General features: G+C 43.5%; 1 protein-coding gene across 1 annotated transcript in view; it reads left to right on the top strand.

Annotated features, from left to right (window-relative positions):
- Positions 1-25,607, top strand: part of USP7 (ubiquitin specific peptidase 7) — a 3,814,244-nt gene that overhangs the window by 1,080,231 nt on the left and 2,708,406 nt on the right. The window contains 1 exon segment of the mRNA XM_044088895.1: positions 1,242-1,372. Coding sequence (XP_043944830.1) covers positions 1,242-1,372 — 131 coding nt within the window.

Genomic DNA, 25,607 nt, shown 5'->3' with positions numbered 1-25,607 from the left:
GTTGGATCCCCGGGTTCTCCTGAATACTGTCAATACTTGTACCTACCATAAATGTAGATGTTCGAAGATCTACATTGCTGCAGTCCAATTTACCCTCTCTCCTTCCCCTCTGTAGTTAGAGGCGGTTGTGTGGTGTGGGTTGTGAATACTGTCAATATTGTAAATATTGTAAATAGGAGTAGTGCAGGGGTGGTTGGTTGGTTTTTTGCTGTCTTTTGGTTTGGGCCTTTCTTTTTAGGGCCTTCTGACATTTGGGGCAAGAAAAGACTGAGGATATGACGTCGGTCATGCGCTTTTGTACCCTGACTTTCTGATGTCAGTTCTAAGCGCCTTGACCGACGTCAGCCTTATACTTTGGTATTCGGGCCGACCGAGGACAGCGGACTACCCATATGTAAGGACTGCAGCAATGTAGATCTTCGAACATCTACATTTATGGTTGGTACAAAACTGTACTTTTGAGTGAATGAGTGGGGTGAGACAAAGCTTTGTGAAGCTGGCTGGTTGTATCCTTGGCTGGGTGCAGCCCCTGTAACCTAAGCGCTACTGCAATAACCTCTGTTATTGGGTAAGTGCAGCTTGTGTAATTGTCCTTTGTCACTATTGTAATGGTGGCTGACATAGCTGCATCTTTTTACAGGGGAAGTCCCCTCCTTCCAAACTTGACAGGTTAGTACTTGGATAATTGGATCTATTTCACATTGGAGACTTTTGTTGTGTGGTTGGAGATCATCACTCCCCTTGCTTGATCTGCTAACAAGTTTGTTTCCTCACTGGGTGGTCATTATTGCGTTGCCAGATTAATCGAGAATTGAGTTAAGGTAATGCATCTTGTGTTTTTCCTTTCCCATAGTCATGTCCCATAACAATAATGCATTAATATCATTGGGAAACTTGTCTGTGGGTGAGCTGTTGTATTCCCTGTACTTAGCAGGAAAGGTAGAGCCCCCCTCCCCTTCCACCATGGTCATATAGCAAGTTATTTCTTCCCTGCCTTGGAGGTTGGTGAACTACAAAAATGCATCTTGGGCCCTGGCCACTTGGGCGGAGTTCATTACTCAAATATGGTCTCCCAGGTTACAGTTGGGGCTTCATATCTCCACACCATTTGGACAGCATGGAAAATTTCTTTTCAAGTTATCCTTACTGAAAAAGTTTGTGCTGTGTGCTAACATGAGAATGTAATTTTTAACCATATTTAAGCAAGACTAATATTTTTTTTTTTTACTCCTTAATTCTAGGCAGTATATATGATGCCCACCGAAGGTGACGACTCCTCGAAGAGTGTTCCACTAGCATTGCAGCGAGTCTTTTATGAGCTTCAGCATAGTGATAAGCCAGTTGGAACTAAAAAGCTTACAAAGTCTTTTGGGTAAGTATAACAGACTAGAAAAATGCAGTAAATACTGTAATTGTGTTGTGGTGTATATAAAATGGTTCTTACTGCGAAATTGAGGTTGAAGGCCATTCAGTGTTTTCTTTTCTCTTTATCTAAGAGTATACTATGGTGTCTTTTATTATGCTGATAGCCAAATTCAGTAAGGTATCTTTGTTGCTAGAGGGTTACACCAAACGATTTCTATGTAAAGTTCAAACCAATATTCTAGAAATACAAGTCAGTGAAATTTAAGTGTTTTTTTATTTCACCAAGATATAACTAGTGCTTTGAGTCTGCCTTCTGGGGTATGAATGACTACATTACTGTCCTTCTTTCAGGACTGTGTGTATATGTATACTATATTTTTTTATGCATACATAAGCACACGGATCTATGACTCTCCATTGAACACAAGTTTCACTGAAACATAAACCACCGAACACACTTTCGCGTAAGTGGTGCATTTATCGAAAATGAACTTACGCAAAAACAAAACAAGAAAACACAAAATATTAAATAAGATTACTCACATTTTTGCAGAGGGCAAGTCCCCCCTCACCTCCCATGTGGGGGGCTCTGCCCCCCCACAGTTCCCTACTTTAATATTCTCACTCTGAGATTGTACTACAGTGGGGAAAAGGGAGTATTCCCTTATCCCCACTGTACCGCAATCTAAGCAACAGTTTCTTTAGTTGTACAATCTACACCACATGTTGATGTACAACTAAACCTCCGTGCAAATAACTGCTTGTTTGCTTTCTGGCAAAAGTGCAATTTCGATAAATGCACTTTCACGATATGTTCGGTGGTTTACGTTTCTGTGAAATGTGTGTTCAATGGAGAGTCCTAGATCCAAGCACGCACTTACCCTTGTATAAATGCACATAATGTATGTAAGGGTGTATAATGTCATTTCTTTGACATGTGGTTACTAAGAAAGTCTGATTTGGGTACATGTGTCCTTTTTCAGCAGAGACATGGGGATTAAAGTTGCAAGCTATGATGTGTAGTATGATCCATGTTTATAACTGTTTTCTTAATACAGTTTTAGCTGTATGTAACATATTATAAAATGGTGTACAGGTATTCAGAAGCACTGTTGTGCAGGCATTACATTGAAATACTTGCAGATAGTTTGGTATATATGGTAGGCAGTAGTAGTATACAAATAAGGTAAGTGAGGTATTTGATGGGGATAGGCTAGTTTAAGTGACAGTAGGAAAGTTGAGTTAAGATTTGGTGATGATGTCAGACCCCACTGTGGACCTCCTGCATAGACACAAAGCAGCACCAGAATCACCCATTGCAGACTTAAAACTTGATTGTGATACAAGTAGGACATGCTGGAGATATAGGTTTGTATCCCAGGGAGTTAACCTGTCTATGGAACAGGCGATCCATCCATGTGAAGCTGAGTTCTTCCTAAACCCAATTCAAGTGCAACTTTGGACAGTTGGATGGGAAACCAGAAATTCATCCCTGGTTTGGCACCTATGTTCTTTAATGGACAGAGGTAACCTGTAAATGGTTAATTTCCCAGGCCCATGCTCACACTTATCAAGTGTATCAGAACTTAGAGGTTTGGGATGCATGGCTAGGCTTAAAAAGGCCTTGGTGGTCGTTGGCCTAGTAAACCCCTATGAATCTATGTTAACTAGAGGAAAGCAGATTAAAACATGGCCCCTTGCAGATTTGAGTGGGGGGAATTTAAAGGGACATAGCAGAAGTGTTAGAGCTATGTCTCAGGTGAGTAGCAGGGATGTAGCCATGAGATAGAGGTAATCTTTTTAGTAATAATTTGAACTGATGACCATTTGTGAGACTTGATTGATGTAGGGATTTTGTTTTAAGGTGTAACTGCGCAATTGAATAGAGATGTATTCCAGCTGCATTTTGTGGTTTTTAGATGGGAAGCAGATGATTTGGGAGGTAGTAAGGGAGTATAGGGCTACTTTTTGGACAGGCAGATTGGGTGTGGATGAGTCTGTTGATTAAGATGGGCTTAGTGTAAGACAGGTGGTGAGACATTTGTGTTTAGTCCTGTACAATAGTGGGTCTGGTAAGGTTGGATGTTACTTTGTCCATATCTCGCCTTCATTCTTGCAGTTTGGGTTCAGAGCCGATCCTTGGCTCTGACTCTGCCATATACTATAGCTCGAGAGCTTTTACTGGCTCAAGGCTAGACCCTGTCCCAGCATGCCTAGCGATAGTTACCCAGATCTCGTTTGTCGCTTGCAGTGTCCAGTTTGTGGATATTGGCTCAGGCTAAGTGTATATTCTATTTATATTTTCTAACTTATTAGTACCTGCACTTTGTTCTTCTACCTTCCTTATCCTGTCCGAGTGATTTGTGTTTCTTGGAGACTAACCATTTTTCTCTCTGGCCTTTTTCTGTCTTAGACTTGTTTAATTTAGAGGGTTTTTTTCCCTTTTTCTTGCTTTCTTTAACTTTTAGGGAGTTGCCATTTTAGTTGGAGGCTCTCCTTAGGTGGGGAGTTCGTCGTTTAACTTAGAGGCCCCCCTTCTCTTTTTTTCCTGTCCCTCTAAAAAAAAAAAAAAAAAAAAAATTTTTTTTTTTTGGCTGTTATTGCCTAGTAATCTTGTAGTAGTTTTTTTCTTTGTCTAGCTTTACATAGTGCTGTTGGTCATTATGTCTAAAGATACTGCCAAAGGATCGAAACCTTCAGGTTTCAAAAAGGGCGATTCGTGCTGTCAAAAGATGTCCCTTACTGACGGGCACACAAATTTCGTATATTGTTTAGGACCTGTTCACACCTGCAGGATTCGTGTTCTATTTGCCATGCATTTAGTTCACGCGTCCTGCAGGAGAGAGAGAAATTAATCTTAAGAGATTTACTGAAGGGCCCCTTCGATGCTGCTATGGAGGGGACTCAGTCAGCAAAAAAAGTGGAAAAAACTTGAGCCTTCATCCTTTTCGGCTCTGTGTTCGGACCTGGCTAAGGAGAAGGGCAAGCTACAAGCTAAGTCGGACCCGACAAGCCTCTTTCACCTACGGCTCCATTTGTGTTTTCGGAGCCAATAAGGTCCCACAAGCATTCCAGGTCTCCTGCCTTGGAAATGGTGCGGTCTGCTCCACATACTACTTTATTACAATCTGTGGCAGGCAGCCACTGGTTTTCAACCCATTCCTCTCGGTCATCCAGGAGCCTCTCTGGTGATGATGTGGAGAGGGTGGTAAAGAGGCTTCTTCGGACACAAGCATTAGCAAAAATACTGTCTGGCCGATCCCAGAAGGAAATAGTGCCGGCAGCATAACACCTGTCTCGATTCCTCGTCTCTGAGTTTGGAGCTGGAGCGTATTGAAGTCCATAGTGGTGGAACTGTCTTTCATTAACCTCTGGTCTTTTGGTTCTGACTACCTCACTGATCTCCTCGATACCCCCTTCTGTTGAGGGATCTGGGAGCTGACTCTCCCTTGTCTGCTGCGAGGGGGGGTAGTGGCATCAGACCCTTGTGTGACCCTGCTCTCCCTCTCGAAGCTTTGGCACAGGTCAGCTTGGCTCCTACATCGGCTTCAGAGCCGTCGCCCTTTGTTCGGATGAAGTCGCAGACTTCTTCGGAGCTGGAGACTCTTTTGGGTCAGAGCCGCAGTGTCTTCGAGGTGATGAGCGTGCTGTCTGCTGAGAGCTCTACCCTCTTTTCCATTGGCTCCTTTGCCTTTGGTGCTGTTGTCTGCCAATGAACCTCCCCTCCGCCCCAAGCATAGGGAACCCATGCTCCAGGACGCCCCATTGGGCGAGCCCACCTCTTCTGGATCCTCCCTGAGCATCTCTCTGAGGAGGTCCCTCGGAAGAGGGCTTGCAAGAGGAAGCATGTGGACTCCCCTGAGTCGTTGACATCAGACACAGACTTGGATGACTCAGAGGGGTCCCTGTGGTCCCCCTCTGAAGATGTCCCTTTTTCAGACATCTTAGAAAATCCTTAGAGGGGTGACCTGGAAGTCCCTTGCCCCTTCTGAAGACGAGTCAGTGTACATGGATGTATTTGGTTCCCGACCCTCCACCTCTTGGGTGTCTCCTCCTTTTGACCCACTATCGCATGTAGTGAGTCAAAAGGCGTGGAGCTCTCCAGACACGATGGAACCAGTTTTGCGGAGGCCCAATAAATTCATTACAGCCCCTGAAGACAGACTCTTCTTATCCAAAGATGCTCCTGTTGATGCTATGATGGTGGCAACAGCCACTAAGAAGGAATTAGCAGAAACTTCATCTGTCCATCCGCCGAACAAAGAGTCTACGATGGATAGATACAGGAAGCATGTTTTCTTCAGCGACCTTTACACTCGGGTCGCTGAACTTATATGTCCCACTTTACAAGGCTTCAAAGGGATCTCCTCAGAGAGTTAGCTTGCAGGATTCTACAGCTGCGGGAGCCTCAGACAAGGTGGCTTCTCAGTTGCGACCTTGACTTGGGTGGTTAACTCCTCCATGCGGCTAATGTCTTATGTAGCCGATGGGGCCAGCAGGGTGGCAGGCACAGGGGGTGGTCTTGTGTAGACACTCCTGGATGCGCCTTTGTCATTTTGTGGAGGCCTTCAAGTCTTCCTTTACCAGTGCCTGCTTTGACACCTTGTGCTTATTCGGGCCTCGGGGGGGGGGGGGGGGACTCTTACCAGGTGTGAACAGGATGGCAAAACTCTCTGCCGGAGTATTTTTTTCTGCTCCATCGAACCTTATCCTAAAGGCCAAAAGAGCGGGAAAATGTGGTTCTGGAAATCCCAGGGAGATTCGTCTGACTGACGTGGAGATTTTTCCCCCAGCGGCATAGGAGGGAATAGAAGATGCCAATCTAGTTGATGGGGCGGGGGTCTGCAGAATCAGGGCGACAGATACCTTCTCTGGTAGGCCCTTCCAGAGCTCCTGAAGGGATGCTCGACTGTCCGACTCTGGAGACAGTCGAGGGGGGGAATTATCCTTGTACCAAAATGCCTGGCAGACGGTCACAGAAGATTCATGGGTACTATCGATAATATCTGGAGGTTACGATATCCCCTTCTTCCAACTTCTTTCAAAAAAATACCACCCTATCCCAGATGTTCCACCCAGTCTTCTGGCTCAAGCAAACATAAAGGTTCAAAGGTTGCTAAGAAAGTCATTTGGGAAATCCCTGCAGACCAAATTGGATCCGGAACTTACTCAAGGTTCTTTTTACTTCCAAAGAAAACGGGACTGGAGACCCTTATTGGATCTCAGCAGGCTGAACAAATCAGTCAAGAAAACAAAATTCCGGATGGTAACACTGCAGTTCATTCTTCCCTTTCTGGGTCAGGACAATTGGATGTGCTCTGTCGATCTCCAGGATGCATACTACCACATAAAAATGGACTGATGGTCAAGGAGATATCGACGATTCTGGCTGGGAGCCAGTCATTATCAGTTCAGAGCACTGCCCTTTAGTCTCACCACAGTCCCCAGGGTGTTCAAATGCATGGCAGTATGGTGCGGCTCACCTGAGGCATCAAGGATTCCGGGTGTTTCCATATCTAGATGGCTGGCTCCTTACTGCCATCACCGAGCATTAACTAATCAAGGTGAGGGAATCCCCGCAATTTGTTCTTGTTCTCAACTAGGGATCACCATAAACTACAAAAAATCTGCCTTGTTGCCTTGTCAATAAATTGCTTTTATAGGGTCAGTTTTGGACACAATGGCCATGATAGCAAAGCTGCCTTGAGAGAGTTAGTTTATGATCCGTCCCCAAGTTGTCATGCTGTTCACACAAAAAGGAATTCAAGTAAAATTTGTCCCCAAAGTCCTGGGTTCTGGCGGTGGCAGTCACTCTGATCCCTATGGCTTGCTTCCATATGAGAATTCTACAGTGGCTCCTATTTGCACAATGGTCATTCCAGGATTTACCCATGTCACATCAGATTCTGATCATGGAATCCTGCAAAAATGATCTGGAGTGGTGGCTTCACTCCCCTATGTTAACAATATGCAGGCTGTTTCTATCCCCCCCACCCAACCTGTAGCCAAAGTGACCATGGACACTTCACAGATAGGGTGGGGTGGGGGCATTATCTGGGACAAGACTGTTCAAGGAACTTGGCAGGACCTCGAGTGCCAGTTGCACATCAATGTCCTGGAGATGAGAGCGGGGCTTCTGTTTTTGCAAGCACCTCCAGTACACTCTACCTACAGGGACTACATCAATTCAGATGGACAATATGTCTGTAGTATGGTACATCAACAAACAGGGTGGAGCCAGATTTTACCCCTTGTGTCGAGAGGCTCTACGAGTTTGGAGGTTGGGGATGTCTTCCCAACGCTTTCTGGTTACAACGCACATCCCGTGGAAATCCAATGTCAAAGTGAACAAACTTAGTTGGGCTATCCTGATGCCTCACGAGTGGTCCCTGAAGCAGGAAGTTGCGGACCAGATTTTTCGCAAAAGGGGCCAGCCTTGCTGTAATCTGTCACCCCCCCCCCCAACAATAAATGCAGCAGCTGCTTTGCCCTAGCCCCACCACTGGAACAGTCACCCAGGGACGCACTTGTTTATGATTGGCCCCCGGGACTGGTTTACGCCTTCCCACCTTTTTCTCTGATACCCAAGGCTCTTCAGAAAGCACAGTGGTTGGGTTGCAAGCTAATCCTCATTGCCCCTTACTGACCTCGTCAAATATGGTTACCATTCCTTTGGCCTCAGCTGCAGTGGGAGCCTTGGATACTGGACCCAGCGCCAAATCTTTTGAAGTATCAGTCAGGGGCTCCCCATCCTTCCATTCAAACTCTGAAGTTCACAGCTTGGTTTCTCCACTTCCAGTCTTAGCCAGGCTTCTTGATGTTTCTCCAGCAGTTCAACACATTTTGATTTCTTCCCATAAGCCCACTACTAGGAAACTGTATGCTAGTAAATGGAAGAGGTTCTCTTATTGGGAGACAAAAATCAGGTTGATCTGTTTACTGCCCCCATTTCAAAGATTCTTGAATTTTTTGCTGAAACCTTTGACCAAGGAGCAGCTGCAGCTACTATCACAGTTCAGTTGGCTGCCATTTCTAATTTCCATATGGGAGAAATGGGGTCCAATATCATGTCTCATAGGTTATGCAAGGCATTCCTAAGAGGTACTACACTCTTACGACCTCCAGAAAGAGACCCCCCCCGGATCTAAATTTAGTTTTAAATGCTCTGATTTTCTCCCTTTGAACAATCTGCTTCTTGTCCTCTCAGATTTCTGACTTGGAAGACCCTTTTCTTAGTTGCAATTACCTCAGCTAGAAGGGTTTTAGAATTTACAGGCCTTATCTGTTTGTCCCCCATGCTCTCAAGCAGCCTTTAAGCTGCTTCTTCACAAGGTGGCAAGAAAGTACTAATTTCCCAGTATGGCTACTGATTTTCCCTTCTAAGGGCTGACCAATCATCAGTTAGAATGAAGTGTAGGCCAGAGCGATAGCTTTTGGAAGCTTGGCCAGCTGCTGTATCTTAGGCAAGACACAACCAATAGAGCCTAAAAAAATACTGTAGCAGTGCAAATGATGAACTTCTACTGTATTCACCATGGAAGGTTCACTAAGAAGCCACAGGGACTGTGTACAGTATTCATAAATACTTAATTTATCATTTTCATTGCATTTTTGATATAATAGGGTGGCCACAGTGGTGCAGTGGATAGCGTTGCCGCCTCACAGCAAGAGGTTCTCTGGTTCAATTCTCGGCTGGGGTGCCTTCTTTGCGGAGTCTGCATGTCCTCCCTGTGGTCACGTGGGTTTCCTCCAGGTGCTCCAGTTTCCTCCCACATCCCAAAGACATGCTATAGGTGGATTGGGCAGCCTAAATTGTCCCTAGGTGTGAGTGCGTGCATGTGTGTGCCTTCTGTGGAAGGTTGGGCGCCGGGCTGGCAACTTGACACCGTAAAACTCCACTGGCAATCATGAGCAGACAGTTGATTCGCTGTGGCGACCCCTAACCGGGAAAAGCCGAAAAGATGATGATCTATTCGTCCCCCATACTTGATTTTCCATTAAGATCAGGTTTCTCTCAGAACCAATCTCTCTTTCTTACCCAAGGTATGTCCTGACTGCAATTTGAATCCATCCATTGAGCTTCCTGTCATCTTCCCCAGTCATGGCAACAAGGCAGAGTATAAGCTTCATCAGTTGGGTGTTATAGAGATTCACATTTCTGTTTACACAGGACCAAGTACTTTAGAAAATCTGACCAATTGTTCATATCTTTTACGGACAATAAAAAAGGTTGTGCAGTCTCAAAGGTGACTATTGAAGTGGCTTTCAGACACTATAAAATGTGTATGAGTTGAGTACACAAAAACGTCCATGGAAAATTGGAGGACACTCAACAAGGGCCTTGGCTACCTCTTTTGCCTTTCAAGCCAGACTGCCTTTGGATTCGGTCTGTGCAGCAGCTACATGGGCTAATCCTCATACCTTTGTCACTTATTACAAAGTAGATGTGGCCTCCTGGAATAGGGCATCCTTTGGTTCCATGGTACTGAAGAGTTTTTCCAGTGAGCCACCCAAGAATCAGGTGCTGGGGACACTGTTCCAAACAGCAAGAAAGAAGGCAAGATATGGACAACATAACATAAAGAAGTTATGTACTCACGATAAGGTTCCATGTTTGTTGTCCTTGATCTCGCCTTCCTTCATGCTTCCCACCCTCCTTCCCCCTTCCTGGAGGATCGAGAGGAATCCCTTGGTTTATTGGTTATACAGGTTTGGTTTCCTATATACCATATGGTTAATCTCTACTCCAATTACTCTTGTGGAGGGGTTACACCTTTATATGTAGGTGTCATCTGATATGTAAAGCAGAGTACATCTCTCTTCTATTTGTATGGTCTAGTTCTAGGTCATCACAAACGAGATCTGGGTAACCACCACTAGGCATGCTGGGATAGGGTCTAGCCTCGCCAGTAAAAGCTCTCAAGCTATAGTATAGAGCCAAGTCGGAGCAGAGGGTTGGCTCTGAACCCAAAGAGCAAGAAGGAAGGTGAGATCAAGGACAACAAACATGGAACGTTATGGTGAGAACATAACTTTTTTTATATGCTACTCAAATGGCTTTTTACATTGTCATCCAAGTTAGTAATAAGTGATGCTTGCAGGTTTGTCATGATGGGGGCTGTGTTTAGGAGGGTTGGTAAAATGCAAGTGGTAGCTGGAGTTACTTTGGCAAAGTTTTTAAGAAATTTACTTTATAGAGGTGGGTGCTAAGTTTTTGACGTGTATTCTTGATACTAGTATGAATATGCAAATCAAATGGTGTATTTTTTTTTTATTACGTCAAGTAGTTTTGCATGTGAGGTAACATCAATCATTGTATTGCTTAACAATGAAATTTAAGTTATTCTCGTGGACTTAGGATTTTGGAAAAAAGAGAAGTAATTTAGATTTTTGGGAGTGAGTAGCAGGCAATTTGTCCTGTCCCCAGCTTTCAACAGAGTTAAAGGCCTTGAGTAATTCTCTGTAGATGTATTAGGTTGACAGAAGTGCATAATAGGGTAGAACAGTTGACATATAGTTTAAGGGGAAACTTAAGATTTGCATACATTGCAGTGAAATATATTAGTGCAGAGGGCTAAGAATGTAGCTGTGTGGTACACCAGTATTGGCAGGAAGGAAGGCGGGGAGAGCCTTTTAACAGACTCTTATGAACTATAATATAGTTAAATTATAGTGTGTGTGAAAACCTGGGGCCAGACATTTGACAGAGGAGTTCTTTGATTAGATACTAAATCAAAAGCTTTAGAGAGATCAAGAAATATATAGGGAATGAGCAAGTCAGTGATTGTGTTGTGGGTGGGTCGAAGGATGTGATGTGTTGTAGTTGCTTGTGAATGCACTTCAAACATTTTGACAAATGGGATAATATGCCAATAGTATGAAAGTTGTTGTATCTTGAGTTTTCTCCTTTGTAGGGGGAAAATGTAGATTTTTTTTCCCATAGAGAAGGAACTTAAAATTCTGTGATAGATTTGTTAATTAGAATAGACACAGAACAGACTACAGAACTGGCAGCCAGTATTCTGCTGAGAGATCTGCTGAAGAACAAGGTTTCAGTTTTAATAGCAGAGATTTCATATAGGAGGTTGGGATACGTTTTAGGGTGAAATTGGTGTTTTGTCTGAAGATAGGGAATGTCAGTTGTTCCAAGGAAAGTCTTTAGTCAGAGCTATAATGCTTTCAACAAGATATGAATGAAATTGAGCAGTTATTTCAGTTAGAGTAGTATTTGGGACAGGATTAGGAATGGTGGTAGTTCCTGGGTGGCATATATTAGAAAACCAGAATTTTTGGGGAATTGGAGCTCTGGTTTAGTAAGGGGTTATCATTGAGTTTCTTGTCCGAGTTGATTGTGTTTTAGTGCGGTTATGTAGTTCTTTAAAATGCAGTAGGTTTTGGGGAGACTTGTATTTTTCATAGATTCGTAGACTGTTAGTCAAATAACCTGGGGGGGGGGTCTTTCTAAGCATAGCCAGGTTTTCCTGAAAGAATAATTATGTCCTGTATCCAAATAGGATATTGAGGACCAGGCATTTGTAAGCTGACTCTGTCCATATGGGACATTGTTGCCAAGTCTGGTGTACTTGGTTATTGTGTTTGGAATAAAAATTTATTTTGTTTCTTCTGAGTGCTCAGAGGGTTTAATTGTACATGTAAAGTTGTTCAATCTCTGTTTATTCTTACATATGGGTTTGGAGCCGAACCATCGGCTCCGAGTCGGCCGCTTTACTAGCTGAAGATCTCAGAGTAGCTCGAGGCCAGGTCCCTATCCAATGATGCTCTGTCCTACCTCAGATCTAGTTTGCCGCTGCAACTGATCGCAGGTCGTCTAAGAGCTCGGGCCAGTTTGTTTATATTTACTTGTTTTTTGGCAATATTCTGCTGATTGCTTAAATATCTAAAGTTGTTATAGTTAAACTGCTTTTGGTTCATTTAGCCTTTGCGTTTCTTTATTTAAAATTTGACTAGTGTACTTTGCAGAGCCGGTGCTCTTAGGCCTTTGGCCATTCTTTAGTTACTCCCTATCCGGGTTTACCTCTAAATAGTGTGTTTGTGTGATTACATAGAGTGCTTAATATATATGTATATATATATATATATATATGTATATATATATATAAAATTAGATATATTCTGACAGGTTTTTAGGACTTTTATAATATTTAGAGTTTGCAGTGTGGTTAGTTTCAGTAACGGTGTTTTCTGCTATAGTGTTACTGTATACTCTCTTTGGATTAGGTTGACGGTTGTTCAGGGATCTGACAACTTACAACTGTTCAATAAGGGTTTACAGTGTGATTAATCATTCAGTGTTTTCTTTGGTGGTGTTTATAACAATGTCTGACCATAAGGAGAAACAGAAATCTGGTTTCAAAAAGTGTCCAAAATTCGGACAGAAGATGACCATTACGGACACACATGTGAATTGTTTGTTTGGGGCCTGTTCACCTCCAGGAGGATTACTCTATCTGCCATTCCTTCAGTAGTAGGGTTTTAGTGGAGAGAAGAAGGAAGCTTGGTAGATAGAGGCTTATTGAAGCCAGATTTCCAGGAGTCCTTGGACAAGGCTGACCAGACCTCCAAGTCATCGAAGGGGTCGAAGACATCATCGGATCCCAACTCATCGGCTCCAAGCCTTACTGTGAAGGTGTGGTCGCTGGCTATGCAGTCTTCGGAGTCGTGTACTGAGCAAGTTTGTCGGAGCTGGTCCCCGGTCTTGGAGCGTCTCCAAAACCTTGAAGTCGCCTATCCGTCAATTGGTGGCGTCTTCGGTTCCTTCGTCTTGTTCTTCGCGGACCCTTTCTGATGTGGACCCGGGTGGTGCAGAGGCTTCTGGAGAACCCGACACTGGCTAAATTATCGGCCTCGACCCAACAGGTCTCTGGGCCTAAGACCATCCCACCGGCTGTGACTACTACTCCTCCAAGCTGAGCAGGGCTGTTGGAAGAGGAGGAGCTGGTGGTTGTGGAGCCTTCCGAGCCGAGGCCTGTTCCATTGCCTTCGGCTCCATCAACCCTGACTTTGGTTCCATTGGAAGAGACTGGGAGCCGACACTCTCTCGTCTGTTCTGGAGGGAGAGTGGAACCGATGCATCTGTTCCGACCCTTCCTCTCAGGGCTTCAGTGCGAATGAGCTCGGCTCCATCCTCTGGTTCGGAGCCCACTGTCTCTGCTCCGTTGAAGTTACCGTCCTATTCGGAACTGTCTGTTTCCTCTGGTCGGAGCAATGGTGCCTTTGATTCCATGAGGAGGGTTATGTCATCTATGACGCACAAGTTGTTAGGTCCCTCCTCCCCTAAAGTGCCGCTTTCTGCCTCAACATCGCAAGTCCCTGTGTCCCTGTGAAGCGTCGAGACCCGGAGCCTTGTGTAACCCCATTGGGTGACCCTCGCTCTACTGAGACCTCACCAGAAGCACCCACTGTTGAGGTTCCCAGGAAGACGCTTTGCAGGAGGAGGCATCTGGATTCCTCGCAGGAGTCTTTGACATCAAACACCGACTTAGAGGAATCTGAAGGGCCCCCACGGTCCCCCTCAGAGGATATTTCTTTTGCTGATATCCTTGAAGTCCTAAAGCAGAGAGGTGACTGGTAGTCCGATAGCCCTACTGAGGATGCGTCAGTGCTCCTGAAGGCCTTTGGGTCTCAACCTTCCACCTCCTGGGTGACTCTGCTTTTCGTTTGTAACTGAGTTCAGACTTCAGAGAAAAAAGCATAGCTTAGTACTATAACTTGAGGGTCACATGGTGCTTCCCTTGCAATCAAAAGGGTACTGAATAATTAATGAATTACATCATAAATCCCTGCCCAATCAGCATTCATTCAGAAAACCCCATACAAGTGCATTAAAAACCTATGCTTTACCAACAACTACTGCATAAAAAAACAGTGTTTAATACCTAAATACTAGGAAATATCACACTATAGACAATACTTAGTACAGCATGTATCTATTTTTTTTACAAAACATAACTTATTCATGAAATATACACAAATAAATACATTACTTTTTCATATACCTATCTTACACTTCCAAAAAAATATCTAACCATGTCATAAACTTAAATATATTCAAATGGAATATGTTTAAAATTTAAATGTTAAAAATGTAATTAATTCATTGATATCACTCGCTAATAAATATACTATGGGAGATTTTACACACTATTTCATAAATTCAGCACCTCTAAAAATGATAAATATATTTAATACTTTCAAGTCTACCTTGCCAAGCTTTTAAACTTCAACAAACAATTGAACAGGAGTCATTCCGTCCAGGATACCTGTATGCATTTAATTTGATTTGCCAGAATAACTCTTCTTCCAACTTCAAGCCCTCAGGTCCCCCTCTAATGTCATGCAACACACAATCTATTACTAGATATTTAAATGTATGGTTGTTTTCTATCGAAATGTGTTTTGCTAAAGCATTATCCAGCTTCCCTTTACTAACAGCATACTGATGTTCATAGATGCATTCACGGAATCTGCGTTCCGTTTTGCCTATATAATAGGCAGGGCGTTTTTGGCATTTGGCAAGATAGACAACATACTTTGAATTACAGTAGAATTTATTTCTAATTCTATATATTGTCATTAATGCTAAAAGATGTTGCCACTTCTATGAACTTGCAAAATCTACAAGATTCACATTTTTACATTCCCAGATGTCGTGACTTTCTAATAATTTTAGACTCCAGCAAATTTTTCAGATTAGGGCCTCTCTTAAAAAAATTTAGGATGACTCCCTACTTTCTAGAATAATTAGAGGTCATTTTTTACTAAGTCCCAATTCTTAACAGTAAATCTCACAATTTGGCTATCTGCACTAAAAGGTGTGATTAAACTCTGCATAAAATAGCTGGGTTTATCCACCATTGATTCTGGGGTAATGGTGAACTGCTCACTAATTGTGGTGGAATTAGTGGCACTGGTTGTACTCAAGATGGGATTATATATTCCTTTAATCATCTTTGAATTCACTTCACTTGGGGAATGTACTAACTTACTTGGGTAACCTCGGCTAATGAACATCCTTTTCACTGCCATACATTCTGATTTGGTCATCCTCTAAAGTGATGATCCTAGCTGCTCTTACTAGTTGTCCTACAACTAATTGTTTTTGATGGTAAGGGTGACTACTGGTAAAGTGTAGGAAAGAATTAGGATATGTACTTTTCCTATACACCTACTCAGTTTCAAATGAAAAGTGTGAAATAAACTTGTTGCAGCTTCATCATATTTGTTGCAGTTTCTTTCTTGCACCCTGGCGGCTTTTTTTTTAAATTTTTTTTAGAGGTTTTAGTGTTTACATTAGAGCATTTCGTTATGGCGTCCGGTGGTCTGCCTAGTCCGAATCTGTTTTCACAGTTTGCTGCTAGTAGTGAGAATGTGAATCTCACTGCACTTATTGAAGTATTAACTGAAAAAGTCAATTTCCTGGCTTCACTGATGGAAGCTATTTGTCGACAGTATCAAGATTTTCGCCCAGCTAATGTGTCATTGGCTAGTGTATCACTTCCTGCAGTAAATACATCACTTAGGCAGGATTTAACAACGAATGCTTCAGCTAGCCAGATGAACGGCAATGTGGATGCATCAATGAACAACGGAAGAGCACAGACTGGAGAAAATATGAGCAGTTTGACCTCGGGGCTTATTGGTATTCCTGTTTTAGCAGATTGGGTGAACGGAATGGCATCTCTATCTTTGGATTTCACCACTTCTGAACTGGGACAATCGGCTGGAGACTTTTCTGTAAACCATGACACAACAACTACAATGAATGATAAATTAAATAGCTTAGACCACAAGCTATTAAAGCTGAAGAAACTGCAACTGGAGATCCTATATTTCAAGGAATGCATTAAGCAATGCATGGTACGTAAAGGACTACGCAAGGTTCAATACCCCACAGAATTATAAGGTAATTCACCTTTTCACATTGACTTAATTTATTCGACAAACTGGATTGAGTTAATGGAACTAATAGTGAAACATTCTATGTGGGTTGACTCAGTTTCTTAAGAAATTATTTTGGACAATGAGATTAAAACTGACTTTGCTTTCGTTAGGTATAAATTTGATTATACCAGGATTTTTTCCAGTATTGATCAATATTTAGCCAAATTAAAGGCCACTAAAGTTATCCCATCCCATTCGTGGCTTTCATGTAGTAACCACCACCATACTGGGCTAGGTAATAATGATGAAAATAGACCTATTAACGCTGAACTGACCCTTAAAGCTGATGGGAGCCCAGAAGCCAACCCAGTTAGAAGTGAAAGAATAAGAAATCCGGGCCATGATGTTGACACTGATGGGATAACAAAGTCAGAACCAATCAAATTTTCAGGATCCCAGCAATCCCCAAGCAGAAGAACAACCAGAAGTTTTACAAACGGAAAAGTTAGAGCTGGGATTAAACAAACCTGGATGTCGTTACTAATACAACAGGGGACTTCAAAATTTTTTTAACTGTTCTGTTTGTGTAGCACTGGAGTTGGTGGAATTACTGGCCAAAGGTTTATACCTTTGTTCCAAGGATGAAATTGAACCTGCCTAGGTCAGTCATATACTTCTAATCTCAACTTGAAAGTCCTTGTAGGGGACAATCTTAATGGTGAGAACAAGCCTATCCGTGTTGCCAGTACTTTTAATCCACCAAATCACCCAACCCTACAGTCTTTCGAACGACTTTGTGAACTGGATTTACGCCCTGCTTGCACCAGGAACAACAGGGGGTTTAACATTAATAGCAGTTTTCAATCAAATGTCTCCAAACAGAATGGGAGGCTTAAATTTGTTGAGTTGCTGATGTGAGGGTCAAGTTAGCCTGATAAAGGTTGAGGGTTAACCATTATGGACAATTCGGATTATACAGCCCATATGTATGAGATTTTGGCTACTGAAGGATACCAAAAAGTTTCTGTGAATAAAGTCAATGTAGCTCAGTGTATAAAGGGCCAAATAGAAGAGTTATACATAGAAGAATGGATAGACATAATGAGAATCAACTTTGTGTATGCCCTTTCCTCTAATTCCAATATTCAGGATCCCCAAATTCATTAAGGATTTGACCAGTCTACCAATGAGGCCACTAGTTGATGCTCAAAATTCGATCACCTACCCTAGTGTGAAAATTGTAAATTCAATTTTGAAAAAAATACATGATCCACGAAAAACAGATTTGTAAGGATTTGTGGTCCTTTTTATAGAAAATCAGTGAATTACAGATGTTCTTCGTGTTTCATTGTTGCAGTCATTACATTTGGATAATCTGCTGGCATGTAGCCCTCAGTCGGCCTGATTAACATAGTCGTGGGTCCTGCGTCAGTTGCTGTCCCTTCTTACATGACGTCAGGTCGTCGGGTATAAAACATGCAGCCGACGCCATTACATCTGTCTTTCTTGTCGTGCGGTGCCTGAAGCAGTTTGCAAGTGCCGGTCAGCTGACTCCTGAAATTTTCGTTTTTGAGTTTCAGAACCGAAGTCTTCAAGTAAAGCTAAGTACCCCGTTGGGGAAACTTTTTCTTGCTCCTTACCCATGTCAGTAAAAGTTAATTGCATTACTAGTGGAAAGCAAATACCTCAAAGATTTTCATTCGTACTGTATTCCTTGCCTAGGACCTGACCACGACGTAACTTGCTGTCGGTTTTGTGCTTTATTTAATCAGCGCACTATCCGTCGTCAATACATTTTTCTCTCTAAATACTTCGGTTCTCGGTTTAATTATCTAGAAATGTCATTGGTTAGCCATCCGACTACCGGCTTTCTGAAAAAAACGAAAGGTAAAGACAGAGACAGGCCGCCGAGGTCCAAAACTGCCGACGACGCTTCTCCTAAGCCAGTCGCCAGTACTCAGTGAGGGGCTTTCGCAGCCCCTGATATACCCGCTACTTCTGATTCGCAGGCCTCTACTGAGACCCATTCGGAGTCCGGTATGCCGCGAGATGCTTCACCTATGGAACCTGTGGATGTCTCTGTTGGATGGGTCCAGAGATGCTGTGCAGGCACCGGCTTCTGAGAGTGTATTCAGGCCTACAGACTTGCACATTAAATCGACACCGCCTTCATTACTAAGGCCAAAATCTTGATCCATGTCTAAAAAAATGACGCCCAGGCCACATGTTCAAGCCCCTATGCCTAAAAAACAAATGATAAAAATGGCTGAAGATCTAATTACTCTAATCAGGGGTAGTCAACCCCCTCCTAACAGGCCTAGGGCTGAGCTTGATTATGAATCTTCTGATCAGGATTCTGTTTCTTCTGACTCTTCAAAGACCTGGATTTGTCCATGCCTACTTGTGAGGATTCTAATGCAAAGGATTCCATTCCCTCTGCTTCCCCTCCTGAGGATTTTTCTTTTGGGGAAATTTTGCGTACTTTAAGAGAGCATTTCCAGGAATTTCCTGATTCTAAAAAGAGGCTTAGGGATTTCCTCCTCCTACCTCAGCATAGGCCTTTGGCTGTACCTTCTATACTAGACAATGTTGAAGTGTTCTCGGAATCCAGTTTGGCTCCTGATTCCCTGCCTTCGGCTCTTAGTAAACCGGACAGATACTACAGGGTTCCTGATTCCCACAAGTTCCTTTACAAAAATCCTGTTGCAGATCCAGGAACCATTTCTCAGGGGCCTAGGGGCATTAAGGCTTCTACTGCTAAAAATCCTACCCCTTCTGATAGAGACTCTAGGGTGCTGGATAGATGGGGTAAAAAGGTTTATACTTCTGCAACCTTGGCAATCAGAGCTTTAAACTGCCAATTTCATATGTTAAAATATCAACAGCATATTATTGGACTGCTTAAACAGAAAATTGTTGATTCATGACTGTCTGGAAAATAAAGATTTACAGGATTTAATGCATTCTGCTGAACAAGTTGGAAAACATACTTTGCAATGTGGTTTTGATTCTTTAGAGGCCTCCTGCAGGGCTGCTGTTACTGGGTCTGTGTTTAGAAGGCATGCTTGGCTTTAGGAGCAATCTTTGCCTGATCATGTTAAAGCTAAATTGTTGGATGCTCCTTTACATCAGGACCGCCTGTTTGGCAGTAAGGCTGAAGAAGTTCTAAAAAAGATGGAAGATCAAGCTAAATCTATGCAAACTGTTGAAGATTTCTTACAAGTGCAACCTCCAAGATGTAATAGACATTGGCCTACTAAGAATTGGTCCTTTCCAGCCCCTTCCAGATCCTGTCAAGCCAAACCCAGACACAGCAAAAACCCCAGGTTTCAGTCCCAGGGGACTCTCAGAACTAAGCAGTGGGGGGCCTCCACTTCAAAATCTGGAAATAAGACACCTATGGTAAACAACGTCAGTGACTTCCTTTTAATATTACCAAGCACTTATCTTTTAACTGCCCCTTTGGGAGGAAAGATTGCTCTTCATGCAAAGAACTGGGAACTCATAACCCAGGACAAATGGGTTTTAAATATAGTGTCCCAGGGATACAGATTTTATTACCACACGTTGCTAACACTAAGCGGGTGGCCAGACCTCCCCCAAATCAGTGGGCAGAGGCTCAAAAGCAAGTACTTTCCCTCTTAAGCATGGGGGCTATTCAACTGGTACCAGAAGAGGAAAAGGGACAAGGTTTCTATTCCAAGCTTTTTCTGGTACCCAGAAAAGACAAATCATGGCATCCAATCCTGGACCTGTCTACTCTAAATACCTTTCTAGAGATTCCAAAATTCATGATGCCGACTCATCACCAGTTACTTCCTATGCTAGGCAAAGATGCCTGGTTGGCAACTCTAGATTTAAAAGAAGCATACCTGCACATCCCAATCAGGGAGTCTTGCAGAAGATACCTACGCTTCAAAGAGGGCTACTTGCATTATCAGTTCTCTGCACTGCCCTTTGACTTGTCTTCTGCGCCCAGGGTATTCACAAAGTGCCTGGCTCCAGTTTTTGCATTTTGCAGCAAAGAAATATTCAAATATATCTGTACATGGACGATTGTCTAATTCAGGCAGACAACCAGGGCATACTTCTAAATCATCTGGTGTTTGTAAAAAGGCTTCTAACTTGTCTAGGGTACACCATAAATGAAAAGAAAGCAATACTGGTACCCTGTCAACAGATTACATTCCTGGGTGCAAGCTTGAATACAACTGCCGAGATGGCTTTCCTCACACCAGATAAGCAAATTCATTTGGTATCTTATTTCAAACAAGTGACCACAAAAACCCTGCTATCTGCAAGATGGAATACTGCAAGCCTTTGGATTCATGGCCTCCTGCATTCTTCTAATTCCATATGCAAGACTGTATATGAGGAAACTACAGTGGTATCTAAAAAGTCTATGGAGTCAACATTGTCACAGCCTGGAAACAATGATTCCTATCATACCTTGCCTACGCCCAGAGTTCCTATGGTGGGCAAAGGCCTGCCACCAAAACAAGGGACTCACATTCACACTACCCCCTGCCGCCCAAACCCTATCTACAGATGCATCAGACTGTGCATGAGGGGTTTCACCTGGCAGCGAAGTGCATTCAGGGCAAATGGATCCCAAATCAAATACACCTACATATCAATCAAAAAGAAATGTTAGCTGTACAGAATGCTCTGACATCCTTTAAGGACTACATTTTTCCAGGGCAACTAATGGTAAAGACGGACAACACCACGGTTATGTGGTATATAAACAAGCAGGGGGGGGTACACATTTCTACTCCCTCTGCAGACTAGCCACGGCATTGTGTAACACAGCTTTGAGCTACCAAGTGCACCTACAAGCTCAATTCCTGCCAGGAAAATTGAATACACTGGTAGACGGACTAAGCAGAAACCTCATGGACCCACACGAGTGGGAACTGGAACCACGGATTTTCAACATGTTGACAAGCGAATGGGGGAGCCCAGACGTAGATCTATTTGCCTCCCCCCAGAACTACAAGTGGGGCACGTTTTGCACAAGGACTCCCCACAAACAAGCCTGGAAAGTGGATGCTCTGTACTTCATCTGGAAAAACCTTTCAGTCTACGCCTTTCCACCTATGCCTCTGCTCTCCAAAGTTCTACTAAAAGTCAGAGGACAAACCAAGGATGATTTTGATTGCTCCAGACTGACCGAGCCAACGCTGTTACTCCCTCCTGTGCAGTGTCGCAAATATCTCCATGGCACCTGCCTCAGACCCCTTCCCTGCTGTCTCAGCAGGAGTACCAAATTCTGCACCCTCAGCTTCCAACATTGAACCTTGCAGCCTGGCTCATCACTTAAATTCACCCTTATCGTTCCTCAGCAAAGCTGTGATGGATGTCATCTTGGAAGCGAGATGACCTAGTACTGGAAAATCTTATGCTGACAACTGGAAAAGATTCTGTGCCTGGAACCAATCTTTTGGGATGAGCACAACAGCGCCCAGTTTACCTCAGATTTTGCAATACTTAACTGAGATGCTTCATAAGGGCCTGTCTTTTTCCTCCATTAAAATCCACGCCTCGGCTATTTCAGCTCAGTATAACACAGAGCCACCCCTCTTCTCTTATCCTCTGCTCAAGCAGTATCTCAGAATGGCAAAAAACTTGAGACCACTCAGGAGAGCTCATACCCCTGCCTGGGACCTTAACTTTGTTTTGGAGAAGCTCACTCTACCTCCTTTCGAGTCAACTGCTACTGCAGACTTAAAATTTCTTTCTTGGAAAACAGCCTTCCTTTTAGCAATCACTTCAGCTAGAAGGATATCTGAATTACAGGCCCTTATGGCAGTGGAGCCTTTCATCATCTTTCATATGGACAGGGTATCCCTCAGGACCAATCCATCCTTCAAGCCCAAGGTTGTTTCCAGTGTGGCTGTTAATCAGTCCATTCATTTGCCAACCTTCTTTCCCAATCCACAGAACAAAGGGGAACAGATTCTGCATTCCTTGGATGTGCACACAGACAGCTTAGAGTCTACTTGGACAGGACTAAATCTCAAAGAAAATCTGAACAATTGCTGGTAGCATTTGCTGCAGGTGCAGAGGGGAAGGATATTTCAATACAAACTATTTCTAAATGGATAAGCCATTCCATTAATTTCTGCTATAAGCACCATGGAAAGCCTATCCCCCAGGGGATCAGATCTCACTCCACCAGGGCTGCATCTACTTCTGCAGCCTTTCTCAGAGGTGTTCCTACCAGGGATATCCTAGAAGCAGCTACCTGGAGTTCTGTACATACTTTCACCATGCATTATCATTTATCAACTTTCTCTAAATCCAGAGCTGGATTTGCCGCTGCTGTCTTGCAGGGCCTTATAGCTGCCCCTAATGGTGTATAAACACCACCTCCCAACCATAGCTTTGGGAGTCTACCCAAATGTAATGACTGCAACAGTGAAACACGAAGAACATAGTACAGTTTTCTACACTTACATAAATGTAGATGTTAGTGTGTTCACTGTTGCAGTCTTGGTTACCCTCCCTCCAGCTCCCTAGTTTTTTCTGGCTATACCTCTACTTTCCTTTACTATGCTTAAAAGCCTTTTTGGTGTATTTGCTTTTGGTTGGAGGTATACTTGTGTTTTTGTATTATTTGCTCCCCATTAGGGGGACACCTGACATCTGGGGCAAGAAAAACTGATGTAATGGCGTCTGCTGCATGTTTTATACCCCTGTCGACCTGACATCATGGAAGAAGGGACAGCAACCAACGCAGGACCCAAGACTTTGTTAATCAGGCTGACTGAGGGCAATCTGCCAGTAGATTACCCAAATGTAATGACTGCAATAGTGAATACACTCTAACGTCTACATTTACGGTAAGTGTACACAACTGTACATATGATCATCGTGTTTCACTGTTGCAGTCATTACACTTGGGTTATCCTGCTGGCAGGCTACCCGCAGTCGGCCAGAATTCCAAAGTCCTGGTCCGGCGTCTGTTGCTGTCGCCCCTTCCCTGACGTCAGTGCGCCAGGGGTATATAAGATGTAGCCGATGCCATTTTCTTCCATCTTTCTTGTCGAGCAGTACCCGAAGCAAAAGCAGTTCGCAAGTGCCGATCAGCAGACTCCTGAGATTTTCGAAATTGAATTTCAGATCCGAAGTGTTCAATAAAGCTAAGTACCCCATTGGGGAAACTTTTTCTTGCTCCAGACCGATGTCAGTAAAAGTTAACAATTGTATTTCTTGTGGGAATCAAATACCTCATAAGGATTTTCATTCTTACTGTATTCCTTGCCTAGGCCCTGATTACGACATTGCTAGTTGTCGGTTTTGTGCTAGATTGAACCAACACACTATTAAGCGTCGTTTCGATTTTAATTTACATTACTTTGGCCGAAGGTTTAACTATATAATGCCATCAGAACAACCGACCGGAGTTCATAAAAAGCGCAAGGAAAAAGAAAAGTACAGGCATCCGAGGTCCAAAACAGACTAAGCCAATTCTAGGCCAGTTGCCAGTTCTCAGTGAGGTGCTTTCGCAGCCCCTGACACCTGCTATGTCAGAGCCACAGGCCGCCTCCGACTCCCACGTGGAGACAACTCGGCCTTTGGAAACTCAAGGTATTGGGCCTGCGGAAACTATTCCCTCAGATGGGTTCGGAGCTGCTGAGCAGGCATCGGCTTCTGAGGGTGCTCTCAGACCTACACTGCTTACTATCAAGACCACTTCAGCAGCCAAGGCAAAGTCTAAAACACCTTTAAAGACAAAGAAACAAGTACAGCATTCTCCTGGACAGTCATCCATGCCTAAGAAACAGATGCTTAAAATTGCTGAGGACCTAATTACTTTGATCAGGGGTTCACATCCCCCGCCTGATAAAAGGCCTAGGCAAGACACTGACTATGATTCCTCTGACCAGGTTTCTATTTCATCAGATTCCTCTTCAGAACAGGGATATTCTCTTCCTCCCTATGAGGACTCTGATGCTGAAGAATCTATCCCTTCAGCCTCTCCTCCTGAGGACTACTCTTTTGGGGAAACTCTGCACACCATGTGGGAGCATTTCCACTGGGAGAGCCAAGATTATTCATAATCCAAGAAAAGGCTCAGAGACTTTATTTTATTGCCTCAACACAGACCTCTTGCTATTCCTCCTGTACTAGACATTGTAGATGGTGTATTTTCTGAGTCTAGTCTGTCTCCTGATTCTTTACCCCCTGCACCTGTTAAGCCAGATAGGTACTACAGGGTTCCAGATTCACATAAATTTCTTTATGAAAACCCTGCTGCTGACCCCAGAAACTATTTTCTCAGGGTCCCAAAGGGGTCAAGGCTTCCACTGCAAAAAACCCTGTTCCCTCTGATAGGGATTCTAGAGCACTGGACAGATGGGGGGAAAAAAGTTTACACCTCTGCTATTTTAGCTGTAAGAGCTTTAAACTGCCAGTTTCACATGCTTAAATATCAGCAATACCTAATGTCTCTGCTAAAACAGAAAATGCTAACAAACTCTGAATGTTCTGAAAACAAGGAAATGCAGGATTTATTGCATGCAGCTGAACAAGTGGGAAAGCATACTTTGCAATGTGGTTTTGATTTACTAGAGGCTTCTTGCAGGGCTGCAGTTACAGGCTCTGTCATTCGAAGGCATGCTTGGTTAAAGGAACAGTCTCTCCCTGATCATGTTAAAGCAAAATTATTGGATGCTCCATTACAGCATGATACTTTGGTGTTAAGGCAGAAGAGGTGTTAAAGAAAATGGAGGGTAAAGCGAAATCAATGCAGACAGTAAAGGATTTCTTACAGGTTCAGCCACCCAGATTTAGCAGGAACTGGCCTTCTAAAATTGGTCCTTTCCAGTGTCAGGCCACAAAGAGGCAGATACAGACGCCCTAGAGGCAGATCTCAGCCCCAAGGCTCATACAGGCCTAAACAATGGGGTGCTTCAGCTTCCAAAGGCGGAGAAGACAAATCACAACCATATAGGAAACAGTCCCATTGACTACCCACTACCAATGCCAAGCACTTAACTTTTGGCAGCACCCTTAGGAGGAAAACTAGCACTTTTCTCACAAAAGTGGCACATGATCACCCAGGACAAATGGGTACTGAATATTGTTTCTCAGGGCTGCCGGTTCCACTTTCACACACTCCCAAGGGCAAAAGGTATATCAGACCTGCCACACAATCAATGGGCAGAGGCACAAAAGCAAATTTCATCTCTCATGGACATGGCTATTCAAAGAGTACCACAGCAAGAGTAGGGGCAAGGATTTTACTCGACTTTTCTTGGTATCCAGAAAGGACAAAGCCTGGAGGCTAATACTGGACCTGTCTTCTTTAAATATTTTTCTGGACGTTCCAAAAT

The sequence above is a fragment of the Protopterus annectens genome, chromosome 12.part0, assembly GCF_019279795.1.
Source record: "Protopterus annectens isolate FY-2018-M chromosome 12.part0, PAN1.0, whole genome shotgun sequence".
NCBI classification, from domain to species: domain Eukaryota; kingdom Metazoa; phylum Chordata; order Ceratodontiformes; family Protopteridae; genus Protopterus; species Protopterus annectens.
Note: the sequence above shows the minus strand (reverse complement) of the source record. Positions and strands in the feature narration are given on the sequence as shown.